The sequence below is a fragment of the Rhinolophus sinicus genome, linkage group LG03 (assembly GCF_036562045.2).
Source record: "Rhinolophus sinicus isolate RSC01 linkage group LG03, ASM3656204v1, whole genome shotgun sequence".
Lineage (NCBI taxonomy): Eukaryota > Metazoa > Chordata > Mammalia > Chiroptera > Rhinolophidae > Rhinolophus > Rhinolophus sinicus.
The window spans coordinates 58,042,083-58,064,191 of NC_133753.1; the positions used below are offsets into that span (position 1 = coordinate 58,042,083).

Below are 22,109 nucleotides of genomic sequence, written 5' to 3' on the forward strand. Positions count from 1 at the left end.
TTACAAGTAAAGATTCCTGAACTCTACCCTAGACCTACTGAATCAGAATGTCTGTTATGGGATTTGGGAAATTATAATCTAATGAACTGCCATGCTTGGAAAGCCTTGGACTCTAAAATGATATCATTAAAGGCTCTTCCAATTCTAAAATTCTATGTTTAATAAGGGAATTTTGAATATGAACTGGCTATTAGATGATATCAGGGAATGATTTGTTTTCTTAGTGTAATAATGATGTGATTACATAAGCAAATGTCCTTATTTTTAGTAAACACATAGCTGCATTTAAGAGTGAAATGTTATGATATCTGCTTCTTTCAATTCTTTCATGAAATACAAACACCCACACAAATAACGTTCATAGTGGGTATACACATGTTCACTGGACTATTCTTTCAATTTTTCTGTATATTTGAAATTTTTCATAGCAAAACATCGGGAGGAAAACACTGGGAATATTGTTATATGAATTTTAAGAACTATGACAAAAATAGGTCAATTCAAGTGATTACTAAAAAATCCAGCCAGTTAATTCCTCTTCTTTGACTTTTTTTCCAAGAAGAAATAAAATGACAAAGATATTCCCTGCATAACTGTTTAAGATAGTGTTGTTTTGCAACATTCTAAATGTATGCTTCATGGCATACTTAAGTAAATTAAGGTGCATTGGTACATTCAATGGAAGGATTATTACACAATCATTAAAATAATCATTGTCAAGAATATATTGTATACATTGTCCTATGCTATTACATAACTAGGTGCAAAACGAATCCGAAATTATATGTGCTGTAACTACATAAACTTTGTGGATTCAAGTAGACAAAACTGGAAGTTTATATAGAAAATATAACTGTTTGAAAAGCAGCATTTTCCCCTTTATTTCATTTTTCTTATTCCTAATTATGCTAATGATTTTGTTTAATAATAACGCATTTTTAAAAACCAGCCGTTAACTGCTACCTTAATTTGGTCCCAAGGGCAGTAAAGATCAGTTTATAATTCATTAAACAACTGAAGATATGGGGCGCCTCGACTGATTGATGCTTAACTGATTTGGGGTATCCACAGAATCGTTTTGCTGTCTACATATATAACAATCATTACATATAAACTGTATTGCTGAGGTTTCCAAACATCACAGGAACACCCACCTCAATGTGTAGGCTAAACTCATACAGATAGTGATGGCAGAAATAATAATACCTGTCATATAGGACGGGCATGTCAGCCTTTTCTCCGCGAAAGGTTTCTGGTCCTAAGCTGCCTCTTATTTTCACCAGCATGAGATGGTTCCAGAGTCCCAGGCAAGGGAGGAGACTGTTCCCTTGCCTAGGAGGCTGGAAACTGCTCGACGTGAGCGCAAGATTTCCGTGGCCCTTCAGCTGAGATTCGCACCACTTGATGATTCCCCAGTTGCTAGGTTTAGTTGCTAAGGTACCAAACGTCTCGCAGGAAGAGAAAGCGGTGCACTCCCTTTTAGCGTCCCAGCGAATCCTCTCCAAGCCGAGCACATTTGTTCCGGGAGGAAATACTCAGCTCCTCTAAGCGCGAGGAGAAGCTGGCAGTGACGCCTCTGAGCCGCGAAGGATTGTGGGAGGAGGTTGTCTCCAATTTCTCCTCCCCCTCCCCCCTCCCGGCCAAGATGTCTGACATGGAGGATGATTTCATGTGCGATGATGAGGAGGACTACGACCTGGTGAGGCGCAGGAGACGGACCTCTGGGGTTGGAGGTGGTGTCTGGCTGTAGGAGCTGGGACAGGGGCGGCCGCGGCCTCTCCCCGTAGAACATGTGCTCCTTCCAACCTCCCCGGGTGCAGTGACAGGACGGGTTTACCTCCTCCCCCTTCCCGCACCGGCCCGGGCCCTGCTTCTCCAGCATGGGGGAGGGGAGGGTAAAGGAACCAGCGGAGGGGGTCCCGAGCATTGCGCTCCAAGTCCGAGCGCCTCCTCGGTTTACATGGACACCCCTGGCTTCTGGTGTCCGGTTCTCGGTGCCGCCTACCTCCTCCCCACCGCGCGAGCCGCCTCGGGGACCGTGCAGTGGTCTAGGCCCCGGCTCTGCCCTTTCGGCTCTGCCCTTTCGGGCCCAGCATTCTGGGCCCCTCTTCACTCTTGAACTGAGCAGGTGCGAAATGCTGGGAGAGGGGTCTGAAAACTGGGGGACCTTACTGTTCCCGGGCCTGACCGTGAAACGCCGCTTGTGAGTCTCCTGGAAATGTAGCTTAGTCTTGTTCAGGGTTCGTTTTGGTTTACGTTAAAGGTGTCGTGGAGAATTCAGAGCAATATAGCTGAAAAAAATAAAACAAAACAGTAGTTGAACTACTAGTTTTGTTTAGCAAGAAAAGCTGGAGAGGAGGGTTTGCTTTTTTGTTTGTTTTGGTTGGGGGAGAGGGTAATAAGGAGATTTGACCCAGTGGCTTTTTTCTTGACTTAGAAATTTCCTAGTGTTCTCTAAGTGAAAAATATCAACAGTGTAGAAATAAACGAATTTATATAGCTCAGTGGTGATTTTTAAATATTCAGGGTTTAATTCATGAACGGATTTGCAGGTTTTTAAAGCAAACTCTCTAGCGTTTCAGGTTGCTATTGAAAAATAACTGTGTGGGGGACTAAGACAAATTATCTGGACCAAGAACTAACGTCAGCTGTTTTTTATTTGGAGGCGTTTTTGTGCTTGGTTCATGGTGCTGCGTTATTGTAAAGTTTTGAAGTAGATGCTTAGGGAAGTATGGCTCCTGTTATCTTTTGAGTGCCAGAGATTCTCAAGATACTAATAATCGTTTTTGAATTTGTGTAACACTTCTTTGTAAAGTCATTTCCAATTAATGTTTCTATTTTAAAAGAAGAACCATTTGCTTACTATTACCTGAAAGTCATAGTAGAAGTTTTGATAATTTTTAAAGTTAGATATAGAGTTTTGCTAATAATCATGATTTCTGCCTTATATTTCAGTTTGTGCAAACCAAACCAGTTGTAGGCAGTGCCTTTAGTTGATTAAGAATGTGTTACTTGTGATATCTTATGCATTTTATTTATTACATGCTTTATATTACAGGTATTTTTGTAATTATGGAAGTATTCGTTTTAAATATGTTTGCATTTTCAGTTTGTGTGTTTAAGTGTTTCTGCTTATCTCTTTACCAAGCAATAACAGTTTATTAAACACACACATGACGTATTGACACTATGATTAACTTGAAGATCATCATTAAGAATGTAGTAATATAGAAATGGCAGTGAGAATCTTATTGTCCCATGAAGTACTCAGTTTTTGCAAGAATTTTAATTAAACATACATTATTTAACTTGGCTATGTTTCTCCATCCTATACATGTAGCATATAGGGCCTATACTACATGTATGATATAAAGCTGCATATATTGTTTTATCATTTTAAAAATTTTCTTAATCAAAAAAGTAAGATTTTTACAATACTATATAATTAAATGAAAAAAATTTCCCCCAGCCTTCTGTTAAATAGTTGTTCTTCTTCCCATTATCTCTCACGTAGATACCATTCTGGATTCCCAAGCAGATGTCAAGTAGTGAAAGTTTTTATGCTCTGTTTACTAACAGTTAAACTCTTTTGGTAGCATACAATTCAGTAATTTAGTTTTTGCTTCCGTAGTTAATTTCCTTAAACCATTATATGTTAAAAAAAGAAAAAGGATTAAGGGTGTTGGTTGCTGCTTCATGCTTATATGTTGCGAAAGGAGAAGTTTTGGGTGTTTTTTGTAATAGTTATTTGCCTGGGTCCTGTAATATTTTTTACCTCTTCTAAGATATTTTTTAGTTTTATTAGAAGCACAAGCAGGCACTTTCTAAGCATAGGAATTTATGTGGCAATGAATGGAGAAGTAGGAGGTGGTACTGGTAGATGTCTTTTAATCCAGTGCTAATTTTACAGATTCGTAGATTATTTGCTGGTCTAGTAATACTAAATAACTATAGTGCCATTCATTAAGTTAGTAAGGCTGTTGGTAAGTTAATTGTAATTCCACAATCCAGGCATTTCAACATGAAGTTGCTTGGTATTTGTGATAATCTTTTTAGAAAGAGCTTAAAACAGATTGACTTCATGCCAAAAGTTCTTTTTTTTTTTTTTTAAGATTTTTATTGGGGAAGGGGAACAGGACTTTTTATTGAGGAACAGTGTGTATTTCCAGGATTTTATTGGGGAACAGTGTGTTTTTCCCAGGACCCATCAGCTCAAAGTCAAGTTGTTGTCTTTTCCATCTTAGTTGTGGAGGGCGCCGTTCAGCTCCAAGTCCAATTGCTGTTTTTCAGTCTTAGTTGCAGGGGACACAGTTGAGGGAGTCAAACCGGCAACTTGTAGTTGAGAGCTTGCGCTCCAACCGAGCACCGGAGGCTCCGCCCCAAAAGTTATTCTTTAGTAGCTCCTGTGATAGGTAATGTATTGTATATTTGCATTTAAATGTCTTACAAGGAAAAAATTGTCAAAAGGGTAGAATACTTCCACTTGGTTAAATATATTTCCAAGCTGTGAGCCTCATTATATTCCCCTAGTCAGTCAAGTTCATAGTTGTGGTTAGTGAATGAATGTTTACTAGTTTGTTTTTCGTTTTAATATATAGCAGTTTTAATACTCTAATTTACTTCCTTTTTGTCTACTTTTTCGGGACGTGAGAAATGAGGCTTAGATATAGTATATCTTGCAGAATCTCTTATTTGTCACCCTTTTAACAAGATCAGTACACAAATGATGGCTTGAACTTTAGGTTCTCATGTTATAAAGAACCTTAGAACATAGTTTACCAAATTAAAAAATAACACTAATTTCCATTTTTAAAAAAGATTTTGATGTGAATAGAATATATAATATTTGAAAAAGAAGTGATAGATTAATATAGGACAAGGGAAAAATAATAGCTTTAGGGATTTATGTGTTTAGTATAAAGGTTCTCACTTGTCATTCATTGTGCATATTGGGAGCCAGGAGGTTACAGGTTATTTTCCTCTGAGACTCTTGTTCCAGTAATTTAATGCTTGACAAATGAAATGTTGGAGATCTTTACAAATAGATTTTCAAACAATATATTTTTTTATAAGTCTGAGCCAATGTTTTCTATGCTGTATACACATTTGGAGTTCTGTATATAGTCTTCATGAAGATGGAATTTGATTGTATAGTTGAGACTTTAAAAAAATGCAATGTGTTTAATCATAAATAATTAGAAATAACACCAAGTTATCAATAGTTGGGAAATACTAATACTATTAGTACTAATAAAGTAATTATAGATAAATTATGGTATATCCATGCAATAAAATGCTATGTCAGTATTTCAAACTGTGTATCTAAAGAATATTTAATAACATGAAAACCTTTTGATAAATTGTATTGGTCAGGACTCTTGGGTAAGAGACAGGAATACATGTCAAACTAGTTTAAACTAAAAAGAGCGTGTATTGGCTCACATCACCAGGAAGTATAAGTATGGCTGGATTCATGGCCTGAGATAATGGTGCTACATCTTTTTCTGTGTCTCTTCTGGGCTTCTTTCCCCACTGTTGACTTAATTACCTTCACAATATATCAGCAGATGTAATGTGTCTTCTCTGTGAGCTCTAACAGGGAACTCCTAGGAAGGACTTTCACTGGCACACACAGCTTAGGTCCGTGTGTCCGTGTGAACCACTGTCTCACTGTAGAGAGGGAGATGGATTGCTTGCCCTCCTCTGTGGGTGGGGTGCTATAATTGAAAACCCTCACCTGGAAGAATTAGGATTAGTTACTAACGCTGTGCACACAGCGAATGCATACCCATTATAAATGTGTAATTCGTATTACAGTTTTATTGAGTGGGAATAAAATTTATTTTGTCAAGTGGGAAAAATATAGAAAAACTGTGTGGAAAATCTGAAAAGTGTCAAGAAAATTAAAATTTATTTCTTGCAAACCTTTCACAGTGAATCCCTAGTACTTTTATTGCTGGGAGGAGAAGAGCCAGGTTACAGAGTACAAATGATGAACAAAAATCTTATTTGATCTTGGGTGGTCAGTGATTTTTGTCATTGCTCAAAGTTTTTTAGAATTCCAAAAATTGTCTTCAAATCCTGAAGCATCTAGCTTTTGAAAATAGGTAGTGGATGCACATGGTTCAAAAACATAAAATATAAAAATAAATTTTCCTTTCCATTTTTGTTCCCCGTTTGCCCAGTTCCTATTCCTCCCTATAGGTAACCAAACATGCATTCTTATGCTCCTCCCTTTTTTAAAAAACCAGCATGTAGCATTTTATATAAATTGTCCTACACTTTGCTTTTCAATCTATTTTAGAAATTATTCCATATAAGTATCAAAAGAGCTTACTGCTTTTTACAGCTGCATTGATTGTATGGATGTGTCATACTTTGTTTAACCAGTTCTCTATTGCTAAGAATTTGGTATGTTTTGCTGTTATAAACAATGTGCAGCTTTCTTTCTTTCTTTTTTTTTTTAACTTCAGCTGTAGCCAGGTTTTATCCTTTTTGTAGGTGTCGAAAATTACATTCAGAGTCAGGTTTGATAAATAAGTTGGGCCTTCAAATTGAATGATGCTGTTTTTGGTTAGAAACAGCTGACTAATGAAGTTAGTTCTTGAGAATTTCAGAAGTGTTACTTAGTAATCCTTTTTAGTATAATTGAATAATTTTGGTACCTCTTAAGTTACTACTTCAAAGAAAAGTTATCAGTTTGGAATATAAGTTTCAAACTGACCTGTTACATTTCAAAAAGACCTGTTACATTACCTCACAAGTATACTCTTTATAATGAAATTAGAGAGGTTCGAACAACAATAACAAACATGATAAGTAATGGGAGACAGCTCTTGTATGCTAAGAATAAGATATTTAAGGCTTTTCACTCCTAACTTAAATATATAAACTATGAATACCCAACAGTCAATATATAAGTGTATATTCTATGTCAAAATGAATACACAGGCCTCAGTGGGAATTAGAAACCTCCTGTAGGATTCAGCCTCCACAAGTGATAGGAGAGGAACTGAGGCATAAAGTGTGAGTGACTTAAATCTATACAACAAATTAGTGAATTAGTAGGAGAGTCAAATCTAGAGCCCAGGTCTAATGACTTTTATGTCTTTCTTTGGAAAATTTAACTTCAGGACTGAAAGTTTAGAACAAAAAAAAAAAAAGAATGTTCTAATTTACACCATCAATAACAAATTAGGACCCATTAACTTGAGTGAAATTTTATAAAGTTTCGATAACTATGAATGGCTAAACCAGAATGGCTACCTAGGGTTTGGATTATATCTAATCCTTAAGGATACTGGGACGTTGCCTTTTACCTCTCTGTGTGCCCAGCATCTAGTACAGCTCTCTAGCCATGGGCAAGGCTTGGAAGCCTTGTTGATGATGAGTCTTGTTTTCCTAGAGCACATTTCTTAAGACCTTATTGGCAATGGACACAGGAATTAAGTAGATGAGCTGTGGCACTGACCCTGTTCAGCAGTGACTACATTGGCTATTGTGTGTTGTGTTATTTTGGAACATTCACCCACTTTTCTTTTCAAATTAAGTAAACGCTTTCTGGGCGTTTAGTAATATACCAGGCTTTGAGGATAACAAGATGAATAAGAGAAAGTTGCTGCTTTGGAGAAGTTCATGATGGGGCAGGTGAGGGAAGGTGGAAACAACATACAGAGCTCATGTTAGAGAGATGCATGTCATGTTGACGCTTGACTAAGGAGAAAACTCATTTTGCTAAGAGTTGGAGAAAGAGGCAAGGTAAGCCTTGATGAGTACGTTTCCCAGGAGTGGTAGGGCGGAGGAGCATCATAGGAGAAAAGGGGGAAGCTTGTTAAAACGGATGGTGGTTTAGAATTCCTAGCAGAGAGAACTGTATGCCAAAGCAGAGATCTTAAATTGCATGGCATATATGGGAAAGGAAAAATAGATTTGGGTGATGTGGATGGATCACACATTGCTTTGGGTAGATGTCAGGACATCCGGTATTATGTAAGGAGGAACTATTACAAACTTCATGTTTGTTTTTTTTAATACCTTTAATAATGTTCAAGTGCTTGTTTCCTTTTCATATATTGCTAAATTCTTCTTTGTTTTTTAAAGCATTCTTACTATATTGATTAAAATTTCAGTTTCTCTTTTAAAACACATTTTGTTGAAACTTTTACAAATTATTCTTCTATTTATCTGACATAAGGGAATTCTGTTTAGTAATACTTATTTAAGACTTTTCCTATATCCCCTATTCTGACTAATGGCACTGTAGTCATTAGAGATAACTGTATTTTTTCTTTATCTTGTGCCCATGTGGTGCATCCTTTTTATTCTACATTCATAACTTCCACTGACATCTTCTATATTAATTCTAGCCCCTTCCTTTTCTCCCTATTCTACCACTTGGAATCAGGCCTCCATCACATCTTGGCCAAACTACTGTAAGAGTATCCTGTGGGCTACTTCATTGCTACCAGAGTTCCCTTCCTAAAACACAAATCTGATTATTTCTGTATAAAATCTTTTCATGGTTCTGCACTTATCTAAATTTTAGTCCTGTTCCTCTGTCCTCTACCAATTTATCTCACATCAACTCATTACACACAGCCTGTGCCTCAGCCCAATGAAATGATTCATGTTTATTCCAAATATACAATGCCATTTCAAACTTCCATGCCTTTGCACACATTAATTGCTGTGTTTCAGATGCCCTTCCTCATCCCTGACAACTCCTGTTCATGCTTTTAGAACTGGTTGGGGTAACTTTTCCTTCCTCTAGCTCATACAAGTGTAGTTCATTACTCCTTTTTGAGCTGCATTGTACCTAGTATGTTTTCTACTACTGCTTCTATGTTATTATTGCTGTTTCCATTGCATGTCTGTCTATCCATGAGTAGCTTGAGGGAAAGACTTAATTTGCATTTGTTTGAGCAGTACTTAATTGCTAGTATATACTAAAGATCATTATCGTGGAGTATAAACAATAGATATCTAAACAGAATTATTCTGAAGACTTTTCAAAATACCATCATTTTAAAAGTCATGCCAGTGTAATAACTGAAGAGTGGTTCACTGTAGCGCACAGCTTGTATTGGTGGCGGGATTCCCTGCGCCCCAGATGACAGGTTAATGATGTCATAGAGGCTGGTTCAAACCATGTGAACGTGGTGTTGCTGATCCAAACAAGTGGCTGCCTAACTGTAAGAAGCCTTTCAGTGGCATCGTTTGTGCCGGTTCTCGTGTGTTTATACATTGAAGCAATAACATTTAAGAATTGAATTGTAATTATGCCAAAAGTGTTATACATTCCACTGGTTAATCCGTATAATACAAAAAACCAAAAGAATATATTCACAGAATGTTGAGAACTGGGTTAAGTCTTATCTCAGTCATGGCGATTTGGGGGGAATTATAACATCTATAGTCCACATCCTATACCGTCATGAGTACCTCTCGGCTTCTACTTCCCTCTTCTCATATCCTGGCCTATTTGTTTTTCCTAATCTAAATAAATGGGCTTTGAGTGAGTGTCCAGGTTCTTAGATTTTGGAATAGATGTAGATCAAAAAATGTTTACTTCCAGGTTCAGGGATGCACACTGAAGATTTGGATTGCAGCACTTGTTTTCTGGTTGAGCTAGCTCTTCCTGTGTGCCATTGAACAGTTAACTGGAAAAGGAATTGTTTCGGAAGGTGTAGAGTAGGTTTTATAGCTATAATTCTTTTCTCCAAGTTTTCTCTGAGGAGCTGACCCTTGAGCTGTAATGATATGCAGTGGTTAACCAGATGAAGAGAGGTGGAAAAAGAAGGGAAAGGCATGTAAAGGTAGGAAAGAATTGGCCACTTGTGAGGTAAGGCCAAAGCAGCTGCAGCACAGTGAGTGAGGGAGAGTTTGATAGGAGGTACAATTGGATGCATAGTCGGGAGTCACATTTTGATGATTTCAAAAGCAATGAAAAGGCATTTTAGAAATTTTGCATTTTATGACGATTATTCTGGCTTTTTACCATGAAAAGACGGAAACTTAAAGGTTAAAAGGACAGTGGGGAGGCTATTATTAGGTTGGTGCAAAAGTAATTGCGGTTTTTGCAATTGTTTTTAACCTTTTAAACCGCAATTATTTTGCACCAACCTAATGTAATCTGGAAAGATGAAAGTGGTTTCATAGGTTATGATGGTGGCAGGGAAGGTAGGGGAAGTGACTAGATTGAGATTTATGTTGAAGGTGGAACCAAAGACTTTATGTTGCAACAATATGACTGCTTTTAATTCTTCAGTTATCTCCCGTTACGCTGTTTTGTATCTGCTGTTCTCTTCCCCTTCTCCCATTTTGTCTAGCAGGCAACCTGCCACTTATCTTTTATAATCTAGCTCAGAAGCCATCACTATCACAGCACGATTTGATGTACAGTTGGCTTCTCATTCTTTATTAATTGCTTTTTAGTTAGATCAGTTTCATTGTAGTCAAACCTAGATTGCAGGGTTAAGAAATGAATGAGTGTTTATGAAATTTATTCGCTACCAGAATGTGATCTCATCCCTAGGAGACATGTTCCAAAGGATTTTTATTTGTTAAACGTAACTGAATTCCCAATCTTAAGTCTGTGAGTGAATGCCAGCGCTTCGTGTCCTTACACGAGGAAATAATTATCCTGCAGAGGGCGCACGTTACAAAGCCACTGTGGTCAGTTAAAACGGTTTTATGTTAACAGCAAGTCCCCCTCCATCTACCAGTCACAGGAAAAAGTCATCCTGTATTTATGGATTTTTGAGCTTTCTAACACTATACTCAGTATACCATTTTTCATTCTTGTGCATTTATGACACATTACAGAATTTCTATAAATATCTCTTTAAAAATCTATTAACTATAGATTCCGTAAGTATCTCTAAAAAATATATTAACTAATTGAAATACTGTTCTTGTCTTTTTGTGCTACTATCCTTAATTGGACATAAACTTTCCCTGTGTAATAACTTGTAGCTGAAGGAAATCTTATGTCTTCCTAAAATAATAATTTTCATTATACTAATCCATGTGTATTTTATAATTCTCATTAAATTGAATATCTTGGAACTGTTTCAAACTGCTCCACAAAATAGTTATTTTACTTCAATTTTCCTTTCTGCTTTACTGTTTCAGTACTAGGAACTGAATTTATGTGATGAACGTCACATAAAATTATGTAAATTCATTTTGTTTTACTTATTTTGATTTGTTATAAAGCTAGAGTACATTAATATAACTGAACAGCTATTGAGTAATATGAAACGCACATAAGGCAATATTCTTATTAACATTTAACAATAGACTACTCTGCCATATAGAATAGATTATCATCCTAGATATTTAGGACATGTTAGAATAATGAAATTTAGACTTAGGGAGTAGAGAAAATTAGATTATGGAACTGAAGATGAATAATTCGTGTTTGTGCAATAATTAGCGTTTATATAGATTTTTATCAGGGTCCGTGACCAACAAACTGTCATTTACAGAATTGGGAGTCATTAATTAATATTGTTTCTTTCTATTTTGCTATTGTGTTGGTTCTATGGAAATTGTACTTTTGATATGAAAGAAATGATTCTATATTATCCACTTGATTTTGGCTTTTCCCTTTGGTTTTTAAATAATGGTTAAATATCTATGGCATTTTACCTATATATTCCAGGTTGTTTTGTTTTGTATAGATGTATGATTTTTTCCACCTTAACAGTGTTTACTTTTTATAGTGCAATGTGTGTGTTTCTTTTTTATTATTATTCACTTTAATATCTTTCTTTCCAACACACAGGAATACTCCGAGGATAGTAACTCTGAACCAAATGTGGATTTGGAAAATCAGTACTATAATTCCAAAGCATTAAAGGAAGATGACCCAAAAGCAGCATTAAGCAGTTTCCAAAAGGTTCATATTTTTTTCTGGTTGATTCTGTATCTTAAAGTTCATTTTTTTTAATAATGTCTTAGCTCAAATAAGGTCCAAGTGATTTTATCTCAGAAATGTGTGTTGGATACTTAGTGATAATCTTGTAAAATAAGTTGCATTTTGTACACAAGCAAATAATTCTAAAGGGCTATTCTGTTGTTGGTTTTTTTTCCCCAGTCAAGGTACTTATAGAGCAAGGCCATTGTCCTGAAAAGCTAGTATGGTTCTAGCAGGAGAACCAACCTGATGGTCAATTGGTATTATCCCTGCAATCTTGTTATTTTGGAGGCAGATCACACAGGTGCAGTTTCAGTATTAAATAGTGTGTTTTCTTGACTTCTGATGCACTTTTGGGTTATTCTCAGCAGTGGATTACTCAAAGGAAGGAAAGTACTTCTGGGACTTTATAATAATCAAAAGTAGTTCTTATTTAATTTTTTGATGAAGGAACTTCAAAATAAGCTTACCTATCCTTAAGTAAGCATTTTAAGACTTGTTTCTTTTCTAAAGCCTTTTAAAAATAGTATTAAGAAAAGGAATTCTTGGGGAAATATTTTTCATACACATGACTTAAATTCAAAACAGATATTGAGTGTCACTAGAAAAATAACATTATTAAGTTAGACTAAGAGTTTCTTTCCCTTTTTTTAGGTTTTGGAACTTGAAGGTGAAAAAGGAGAATGGGGATTTAAAGCACTGAAACAAATGATTAAGATTAACTTCAAGTTGGTAAGATTTGTTTTGAGGAGAATTAAACTAATAATAAAAAAGTTCTTTAAGTAAAAACCTCATGGCAACACATATATCTACTGCTCTAAAATAACTGTTGATATGCTACATATTTAGCTTAACTTTTTATTTGTGATTACAGTATAATATTGAGTAAAAAAAATTCCACATGGCATATAAAGTTTTGTTTTGTTGTTCATACAGAGATTTTTTAAGAAATCTTGTCCTTTAGAAACATATACAGTATTTGGCTGCATTGTTAATAATGACTTTTCCACAAACTATTAGTGTTTATTTTGGAGTTTCAAAATTCTGGTTTTTTATTCCAAAGAGTTCCCACTGATTAGGGCCAAAACCTTCACATTATTCTTGACTCCTCTCTTTGTCTCTCAACCCACAAATAATCCGTTGGTACTGTATTTCCCTGAAAATAAGACCAGGTCTTATATTAATTTTTTGCTCCAAAAGACGCATTAGGGCTTATTTTCAGGGGATGTCTTCTTTTTTCATGTATAACAATCTACATTTATTCATGGACAAAACTCTACATTTATTCAAATACAGTCATGTCATCTTCTTCCGGAACATCGTCATAACTCTCCAAACCCCGAATTCTGGCTTGAATTTCTTGCAACTCCATTTCCTGTAGAACCATTGGCCCCAATCTCTCATGTCCAGCAATGGAGCTCTCCTTAAATGAGCACTTCTTGTCCATGTATCCTGCTCGTAGTGCATTGGCAACACGGCTGTCAGTGATTTTATCCCATGAAGTCTTCACCCAAGTCACGACCTCTTGCAGGCTAGGCTTCACAAAGGTTCCACGCTGATTTCTTTCCATTCTATTTTCAATGTAGTCATTGATTTCCATGTGCAAATGGTCCTTGAATGCCTTGTTTATTGCAATATCAAGAGTCGGGAGATAGGCAGTCATTCCTGAATCATTATTTGATCTACTCTTCTCTCTGCAAGGAAGTTCTTCATGTCTTTAGGGCAGTGAGTGCTGGCTGAATCCGAGACTAGCAGACCTCTTTGGCCACCTCACAAAATAAGTGGCAGCATTGAATCAACCCACTTCCTTATAACTGCTTGTGTGCACCAGGCTTTTTCGGTTTCCAGAACGTAAATGCCTGAAACACGTTCAACCTTATCTTTCTTGCCCTTAGTGATGATTAGAGGTGGGGCTTTCTTTCCATCCAGACGAATTGCCAAAATACAGGTAACACGTGCACTTGCATAACCAGTGGAGGGAATGTAGATTGATGAGGCACCCCTCTGATCAATTGTCGTTTGAGATCCTTGGCCCATAAACACTGCAATTTCATCCATAGCAGTCATGTTGGAGAGTTGGTATTTAGAAAAGTCGATGTCATCAACAAAGGACTTGAATGCAAGTGCACGTTTAATAACTTCAGTATCTTCCAGCTTGAACAGTGTTGTCGATCCTAGAGACAGTGCATATCGCTGAAGGAAGCCATCCAGCCAGTGTTGTGATGCTTTGAATTCTTCTGGGGATATTTCTAACTGTGGTGCCATTGCAATAGCAAATGCTTGAATATCAGCTCTGTACACAACCAAAGCCTTTGCTCTCCTGTCAGCAGTCCATTCACAGATGATGTCTTCCAGCTCAGGAAATAATGGTTGCCGACCTGATCCACACTTGCGCTTCTTAGCATTTCCCTCGTGCACCTGTTGACTGAGGTTATCGTACTCTGCTCGCCATTTTCAGACCATTGGGAGATCCAACTTCTCTTTGCAGAAAGCCGCAAGAGTCTTGCCCTGGGCGTCCTCCACGATTCCTTTCTTGTACTTGATGGAACAGCTCTTTCTTTTTGCACTCATCTTGTCGGGGGGTCAAAATATTATTCCCTTTAAATCTTCCATTAAATCAAGTGTTAACTGAAGACTTACGAGACAGGAGTGGCAACAAAAATGATGACAGTTAAGTATGATGGTCCACACAAAAGTGACGAAAAATTGCAGGCACCAAAATTCAGAAAATGTGTATTTCACACGAGTGCATTAAGTACGTCTATTACAACACACGACGTATTGAATTATGAAGATTCATATTAGACACAACCAAGTCCGTTCGTTATCAAGTGCGCACGTTATTTGTGCGTTGTGTCTGTGCTCTGATTGGACATTCGGCAATAAGTCTCGAGTTCATCTGTTTACATAGGCGTTTACCTCTCGTCCAAAGGTGCCCGCTTGGGTATTTACAAATACTTAGTTATAATTTATATTATCATTTATTTTAAGTATTAATGTCAATAATATTTATTTATATTTAATTATATATTAATATTATTTTATAATCCAATATGTCAGTCGTATGTTGCAACAGATGTACTAAATGCGTCTGTCTGGCTGACAGTCTTAATTGGGGCTTATTTGGGGGGTAGGGCTTATATTACAAGCATCCTGAAAAATTATGCTAGGGATTATTTTCCAGTTAGGTCTGTCTTATTTTTGGGGAAATACGATAAATCCAGGTGGCTTTGTATCTCTTCAAAATACATCCCGTATCTGACTGCTACTTAGCATTTCTACCGCTGCTAATCTAGTTCAAGCCAATATCCTCCCTCATCAGGATTATTTCTGTAGCTTCCTAACTGGTCTCCTAACTTCCATCCTTGCCCAACTACAGTCTTTTCTCTATAAGCAGCTGAGTGATTCTTTTAAAATATAAGTCAGATTATGTCATTCCCCTTTGCTCCAAATCTTCTAATGGTTCCCACTCCCCTCAATAAAATGATGCCCTACGTCAGCTTACCCTCTGCTACCTTTCTGATCTTGTTTTCTATTCTCTCCCTTACTGACCTCCTTACTGTTGTTCCTCATGTCATCCCAAGCACACTCCTACATAAAATGCTTGTACTTGATGTTTCCTCTTCCCCAAATGCTCGTCTCAGATTAACCATATGGCTCTTCTTCATTTTGATCAGGTCCCTGTTCAAATGTCACCATAAACCAGGATGGCCTTTCCCTGACCACCACCGGTATATAAAATAGCGTCCTTCCTGCTGTTTTTCTTCTTCACATATATCACCACTTCATCTGTTGACTTGTTTTTTGCCTTTCTGCCACCCCTATGTCACCCCACCTCCATAAATTGTAAGCTGTATGAGTTTAGTTTTATTCACTGTTGTGTTTCTAGCACCTATAGTAGTGGCTGACATTCAGTAGGTACTCAAATATATGGGCTGGAATTGTCATGACATTGTACTCTCCTAGATTTGCCAGTCTTTGAGAGTGCTGGGTAAAAGTGAAGGGAAAAAAAAGCAGTTGTAGATGAAAGGACTAGGTATAGACTTGAATCTTACGGTCACTAAGGGTAGAGGAACTTTTAAGAAAAAGATAACATGGAGCTTAGATTCACAGAGGGAAGCACTTGCCTCTATGGTAAATGAAAGGATAGTTAATAATCTGTTAACCACTTTCTTTTGCCCCTTTCTCTGTGTTTACCATATACGTCCTCCCTCTCCCCATTAGCTTCTTTATCCCATCTATCTGAAATTGAATTCCCTGAACTGACAAGAGCCTTTATCTAGTTAACATCCACTAATCTTGCATCCTGTTCTTAATATACTCTCACTCTGGCATCTTCACCTACCTTCAATAGCAGGGGCTCTCCATGATACCTGCAAAAAATATCTGCAAAACATTTTAGCTCATTTCTTCCCCCCCAAAATATCAGGATTATTCAAAACGTGTTAAATGTTACTAAGTATATTGTATATTGCATTTACATATAAAGAAGGAAAAATATCTGTTGCATTTATCCTTTTAGTTCAACTATTCTGATATTCTCAAAATATCTCTGTTGCACTAAGCCCCTGTGCCGTCTTTCCATTTTATGTGAAAATATTATGTACAAATATTTACTGTATTTAAATTAACAGCTTAGAGGGCTGTGGAAGAAGTCTCAAGGGAGAGAGATTTTGATTAAACAATTATAGTGACATTAGGGGCCCAGTTTTCAAACTCTTAAGATTCTGTGATTTGAAATAATACTAAGAACCTATAGAAATCTGTGTTTTTTTCTTTTTCTTTTTTTTTTTTTTTTTTTTTTGAAATCTGCCTTCTTAACGACTAGTACTGGTTTAGTTTTTGAGCCCATTGAAACACATGCTACCCACAAGACTTGATTTTACCATTTTTCCTTGAGCCAAGATACGAAACAAGTAAGGGATTATTTGTGTTTTATGTTATTTTGCCTACCTTCCCTTTCTACATTTTATTTCTCTATTGGCATCTGTGCATAAGTTGTGATTTACAATACTAGTTCCAGCTTCTGTTCCTGACCCCCTCATTTTCTAGTTGGTTCAGACTAGAACCCATTCTGCTGTGCAGTGGTTTTGGGCAGTAAAATATTGGAAGAGTTGGTTATCAGTTGCTCTGTGTGTTCACAACTGCAGATAAAACCAATTTACCTTTTCTCAATCTTTAATTACAGTGACATAATTTTTGGAAAGTGAGCTTTGAAGATTTTATAGAATGAGGAAATAAATTCAAACAACCTTTTTGTTAAAATCCTATTTCAGTATCAAGATACAATCTCAAAGTTGGGACAATCATATTTCTGATTTTCCTTTTGCCACAAGATATGTTCTGTATGTGGGATTTTAGCAGTTCACTGATAGTATATTACCTGTTATTTACCACTACATGGTAAATACTTGGAAACAAAAGTAGTTTGATATATATTGCTTTTTCCATTGTTCTAACCATTTTTTCCCGCATACCCCTACTACAGTTTTTTTCTAATTCAATTCTTGCTAAGAAGGTTTCAGGGAATCTCTTAATGTTTTTTTGCCCCTCATGCTGTATCCCACAGCACGACATAGTCAGAAACAGGACAATTATAGTATCAATAGTTTATTCTTCACCCTAATAAACACATGTATTCTATTAGTGAAGAAGGAAAACATGTCTGCCTGTGCTCTGTCTCCCTGATAAAAAGTAGAGAAGCTAGTAAAAAGAGGGCTTAACAGCACTTGGAGCTCATGGGGGCTCTAAGTGCAGGTTATAAGTTTACACTCATAAGTTGATTTACATGATATACAGGGATGATAGACCCTCTGCCAAAATTCTTAAGTCCCAGATATTTCACTAGTATTCTGTTATTTCCTGAGATCGTTCGTGTTTCCTGGAATAACCACAGCATTACAAATAATCCTGTGAGGAATAGCAACATTAGCTCCATCTACTTTTGAGTAGAGCCTTAGATGGGAGGACTTCTCTTGACAGAGTTATAAGTGTACCTGGGCTTGAAGGGATTCTTTCACTTCACATTTTAACACAGAGTCAGCCAATAATAGAGAGAATAGAAACATGTAACTATTATTAGAGAGCTTCCTGATGAAGGGGTAATCTTCAGGAGAGGACATAGCTGATACCTGCATAGCTGGTCCCCAAGCTATTTGAAAAATTGGATTAATTTATATTTTTTGATCTATGAATATTTTAGTAGTAGTTTTTTATGATTTAAATAAATGTGTGCAATGAGGAACAAATCTGAAATTTGGAAAATCTGTAAGTTGTACTTTTTCATAGATGAACTTCATAAATTTGGTTCCTGTGTGTGAGTTACCTAGTAATTTCAGATTTAAGCTAAAATGTTTATAGTGTTTCTGTCATATAGTTTATCATAAAAACTTTATTTTTCAATATGCAGTAATATGTACTATAATCTTAATCATACATTCATATTTTAGCACGTAAATATGTATCTAATAATACATTTTTCTTCCATCACAGACAAACTTTCCAGAAATGATGAACAGATATAAACAGCTATTGACCTATATTCGGAGTGCAGTCACAAGAAATTATTCTGAAAAATCCATTAATTCTATTCTTGATTATATCTCCACTTCTAAACAGGTTCGATTCTCTTTTTGCTTCTTGGTACTTATTACTGTGTTTATTATTTATGTTAAAGGTTGTTTTTGTTTTTTTGAGGCATAAAAGTTCTATTTAAACATTTATGCTAATTATTACTGTGCTATTTTCTTGATTATAATAGTAATTATTTAATATTGAAAGGTGATAACTAACTCTAGTTTAAACTCTTCAAATAATAGCTTCAGATACTAACATAATATGCACACAACTTTTGCAGGCATGTATTAGAGTCCCGTTTAGTTCTTATCACAGTTTCTAATAATAAACTCCATCACCACTTCAGCTAGCCGTCCTGAGCTACTTAAATACTTAACAGTGTTTCCTAGGTGATTTGTGTAGATTTGATTAAAGATCCTTGAGGGAAGAACTTGTACTCATAGTGCTTAGGCATTCATCATTAGGTGTTCAGTAAATGTTTCTACAAAGAATGGGTGGATGATGGATGATGAAAAGAAGGGCTAATGATGAAGAAGCTACAGTGGGCATTGGGAGTGATGATTTGATTTGATTGCTAAGATCGTTTTTAATTAGACTGTTCATATTCTTTTAAGCAACATAGTCCTAAGTTTCAGCTTTCTTACACTGATATTTAAGTACAGGAAGTATACTCTATATCATTTAGTACTTCTTAGTAGAACATGTGATACTTTTTTTACTCATAATAAAAAATGTTCATCTCAGAATCAGCCTCTTTCATTCCATCTTTTTTACTAGATGTCATTTTTATTTCTTGAGGCCCTTTACTCTTTTTACTCTATATCTAAAATGTATGTCATGGAATTTGAGGAAGATAAATTTACATGTTTTGTTAGAACCCTGCACTAATTCTAGAGGTGTTATTTATCAGGGGACTTCTCTTAGATGGGAAAATGTTTTCTGAGTTTTACAGACAAGTATCAAAACATTTTTGGTACACTATTTATAAATGGTATGCCACATGTGGCGGGGGGGGATTAATTATCAAACTTCAAGATTGTGTGTTGTTTCATGCTATTATATGTAAGCTTTTTGTCTTTTGAAAATAATAGCTATTGGGTGGGTGGCACTTGACTTACTCAGTATGCCATCAGCAGGCATGAATTAAATAGGCAGCCTTTTCTGAAAGTGTCAAACTTTCCTGTTTCATGGCCCTGTTACCTCTTGATCCTGTTACGGATCTAGAAAATCAGTATTCAAACAAAGGCAGAACCAGAAGTGGGGGAAAGAGGGTGGGAAGGGGAGCTTATAATGCAAAATAATTAGTGATTTCCATGAAAAAAAAAAATGTTACACACAGATCGGTGACTTGTTGGTCATTAGACAGAGCTATAATTGTGCTAGACTTTTCCCTGCACCCAACTCCAATAGTTTATTAGTAACTTAAAAGCTGTGTGGTTCAGTTCATTGCTTAGTTGCATTTATAGAAGAATTTTGAGGGAAGAAGCTTATTCTTGTTTCTTAGCAGCTTGCTTAGTGTTTGCCACATAGTATGCACCAAATAAGTGTTGAGTGAATATGATATACACTATTAATAACAGTATAACTAGTTCTGTTCTATGTACATGTCTATTACTTCCATTAATACAAAGTGAGTTATTAGATTTGAAAGAACAGTTACTATTAGAGCATTAGATATTTTCTGGGTATTATGTACTTTTAAAAATTCACATGAAAACAACTTGGCGCTTATCTTTTGTAAATTTGGTCTTATTTTGTTAAGATTTTTGTTAATTTTGTGGATATTTACAGGTATTTGTTAAGATACAGATGATAGTATAGTATACCTTATATGTATTAAAGTTCAAAGATGCACTTTTAGTTTGCTCAAATTAACTTTATTAACAGGTACAAATTTGCTGTTTACAATTATAGAATTCTGATTTTTTATGTCAGATGGATTTACTGCAGGAATTCTATGAAACAACACTGGAAGCTTTGAAAGATGCTAAGAATGATAGACTGTGGTTTAAGACAAACACAAAGGTAACAATTATAATTCCTTTTTTTTTTTTTCATTTGAAGAGTGGGCGGGTGTCCTTAGTAAACTCTCCTAAAGATGCATACCTTCTCTTTGAAATCTTTTGATTTTAATAAATTTCTCTTTTTACAGCTTGGGAAATTGTATTTAGAACGAGAGGAATATGGAAAGCTTCAAAAAATTTTACGCCAGTTACATCAGTCTTGCCAGGTAGCATTCCCTTAATTTTTTATTAACATTTCTTCACATTAAAAAGCATAAGAAAAAATTGTATTCAAAATGTTGCTTAGGGGTGTTTTTATTCAAGCATCATCCTAAAACTAAAATTTGGAAAATAACTTACCCGTTTAATCCTAATTTCAGTCTTTGTGGAATGAGGTACAGGTATCAAATAAACAAACAGGCCTGTCATTAATACTAAGGATAAGTTTTTCATATTTAATTATGCACCCTGTGAAAATGAGAAAGGGTATTGTAGACATACATAATAAAGATATTTTATATTCTAGTTTATAATGTCTGGATCCCCTATAACAGCACTGTCTAGCAGAAGTTCGTGCGGTGCTAAAATCATTCCATGTCTGTTCTGTCCCATGTAGTAGCAGCAGCTACATGTTAGCAAGCGCCTGAACTGTGGCTAGTGTGATGGAGGTACTGAGTTTTATATTTAATTAATTAGTTTAAATGTGAACGGCCGCATGGTCTGGACAGTATACCTCTGTAACTTTTTAAGTAATATAACTATAATTTTATGTTTCTTTTTTTGTCTTGATGAATAAGTTTTTTGATATCAGTTTAAATTGTATGTGAAAATGCTGTTTTAAAATTTTTAAGCTCTTCTAAAGCCATGTACTATTATTTTAGTTATGTTATTTCTGTGAATGGGGAAGATGTCGATCAGGAAAGTGTTCTAAATTAGCTGCAGATATTTTTCTTTAATTGTTATGAGTTTCTTTAGCTTATAAAAATAAGAAAAATGTTTGCATTTCATAATAGTTTTGCTTTACAAAGCAGATTAGTCATTTATGAATTATTATCTACACATTCTTAGGAAAGCTTAGTCTGATGCATAAACAACTGAGTTCAGTTCCATGTGAAAGGGAAATGGTAGAGAAGCCATTTCTGGATGGAGGAAGGTCTTTCAATGTGGACATAAGCAATATGAAAAAGCCCTCTGGAGAGTTTTACTTGGTTTATTTTCGTACATAAGGAAAATGCTATCTAGATTGTAAATAATGTTGTAGTCTAGCAGAGATACACAATAATCTGAATGTACAAATTATCTTGCATGTCATATTTTTTACTCTGCTGTGATTCATTAGTGAATAACTAAACAAGTTTTAAGTTGGAAGACCAAATAAATAGTAAATTTTGGCTTTGTTTACGTCAGTGTTTGATGTTTATGATTATCTGACTGTGGACCATATGCAGTTTTTCATGGCCTGCATTTTGTGGGCTGTTGTTCATCTTCAAAGTCAGACTCAAAAGTTGCCACCTTTGTTATTCCTTTGACATCCCCTAGGAGAGTTAGTTTCTTTCTCTTCCATTCTTCTCGGCACTTGGTTCATGCTAAAACTAGAATCCTCATCATTT

At 35.8% G+C, this 22,109-nt stretch overlaps 2 protein-coding genes across 4 annotated transcripts in view; one reads left to right on the forward strand and one right to left on the reverse strand.

Moving 5' to 3' along the window:
• GALK2 (galactokinase 2) overlaps positions 1-1,436 on the reverse strand; it is a 127,129-nt gene extending 125,693 nt beyond the window's left edge. The window contains exon 1 of one of the 2 annotated variants that reach the window (XM_019730673.2): positions 1,207-1,436. In XM_019730673.2, coding sequence (XP_019586232.2) covers positions 1,207-1,286 — 80 coding nt within the window. In that variant the 5' untranslated portion in view covers positions 1,287-1,436. The remainder of the gene's footprint in view (positions 1-1,206) is intronic. The other variant, XM_074327766.1, reaches the window with a different exon arrangement.
• A 163-nt stretch (positions 1,437-1,599) lies between these two features.
• COPS2 (COP9 signalosome subunit 2) overlaps positions 1,600-22,109 on the forward strand; it is a 29,053-nt gene continuing 8,543 nt past the window's right edge. Inside the window, exons 1-6 of one of the 2 annotated variants that reach the window (XM_019730678.2) lie at positions 1,600-1,699; positions 11,789-11,902; positions 12,575-12,652; positions 18,413-18,538; positions 20,411-20,521; positions 20,649-20,726. In XM_019730678.2, coding sequence (XP_019586237.1) covers positions 1,646-1,699; positions 11,789-11,902; positions 12,575-12,652; positions 18,413-18,538; positions 20,411-20,521; positions 20,649-20,726 — 561 coding nt within the window. In that variant the 5' untranslated portion in view covers positions 1,600-1,645. The remainder of the gene's footprint in view (positions 1,700-11,788; positions 11,903-12,574; positions 12,653-18,412; positions 18,539-20,410; positions 20,522-20,648; positions 20,727-22,109) is intronic. The other variant, XM_019730679.2, reaches the window with a different exon arrangement.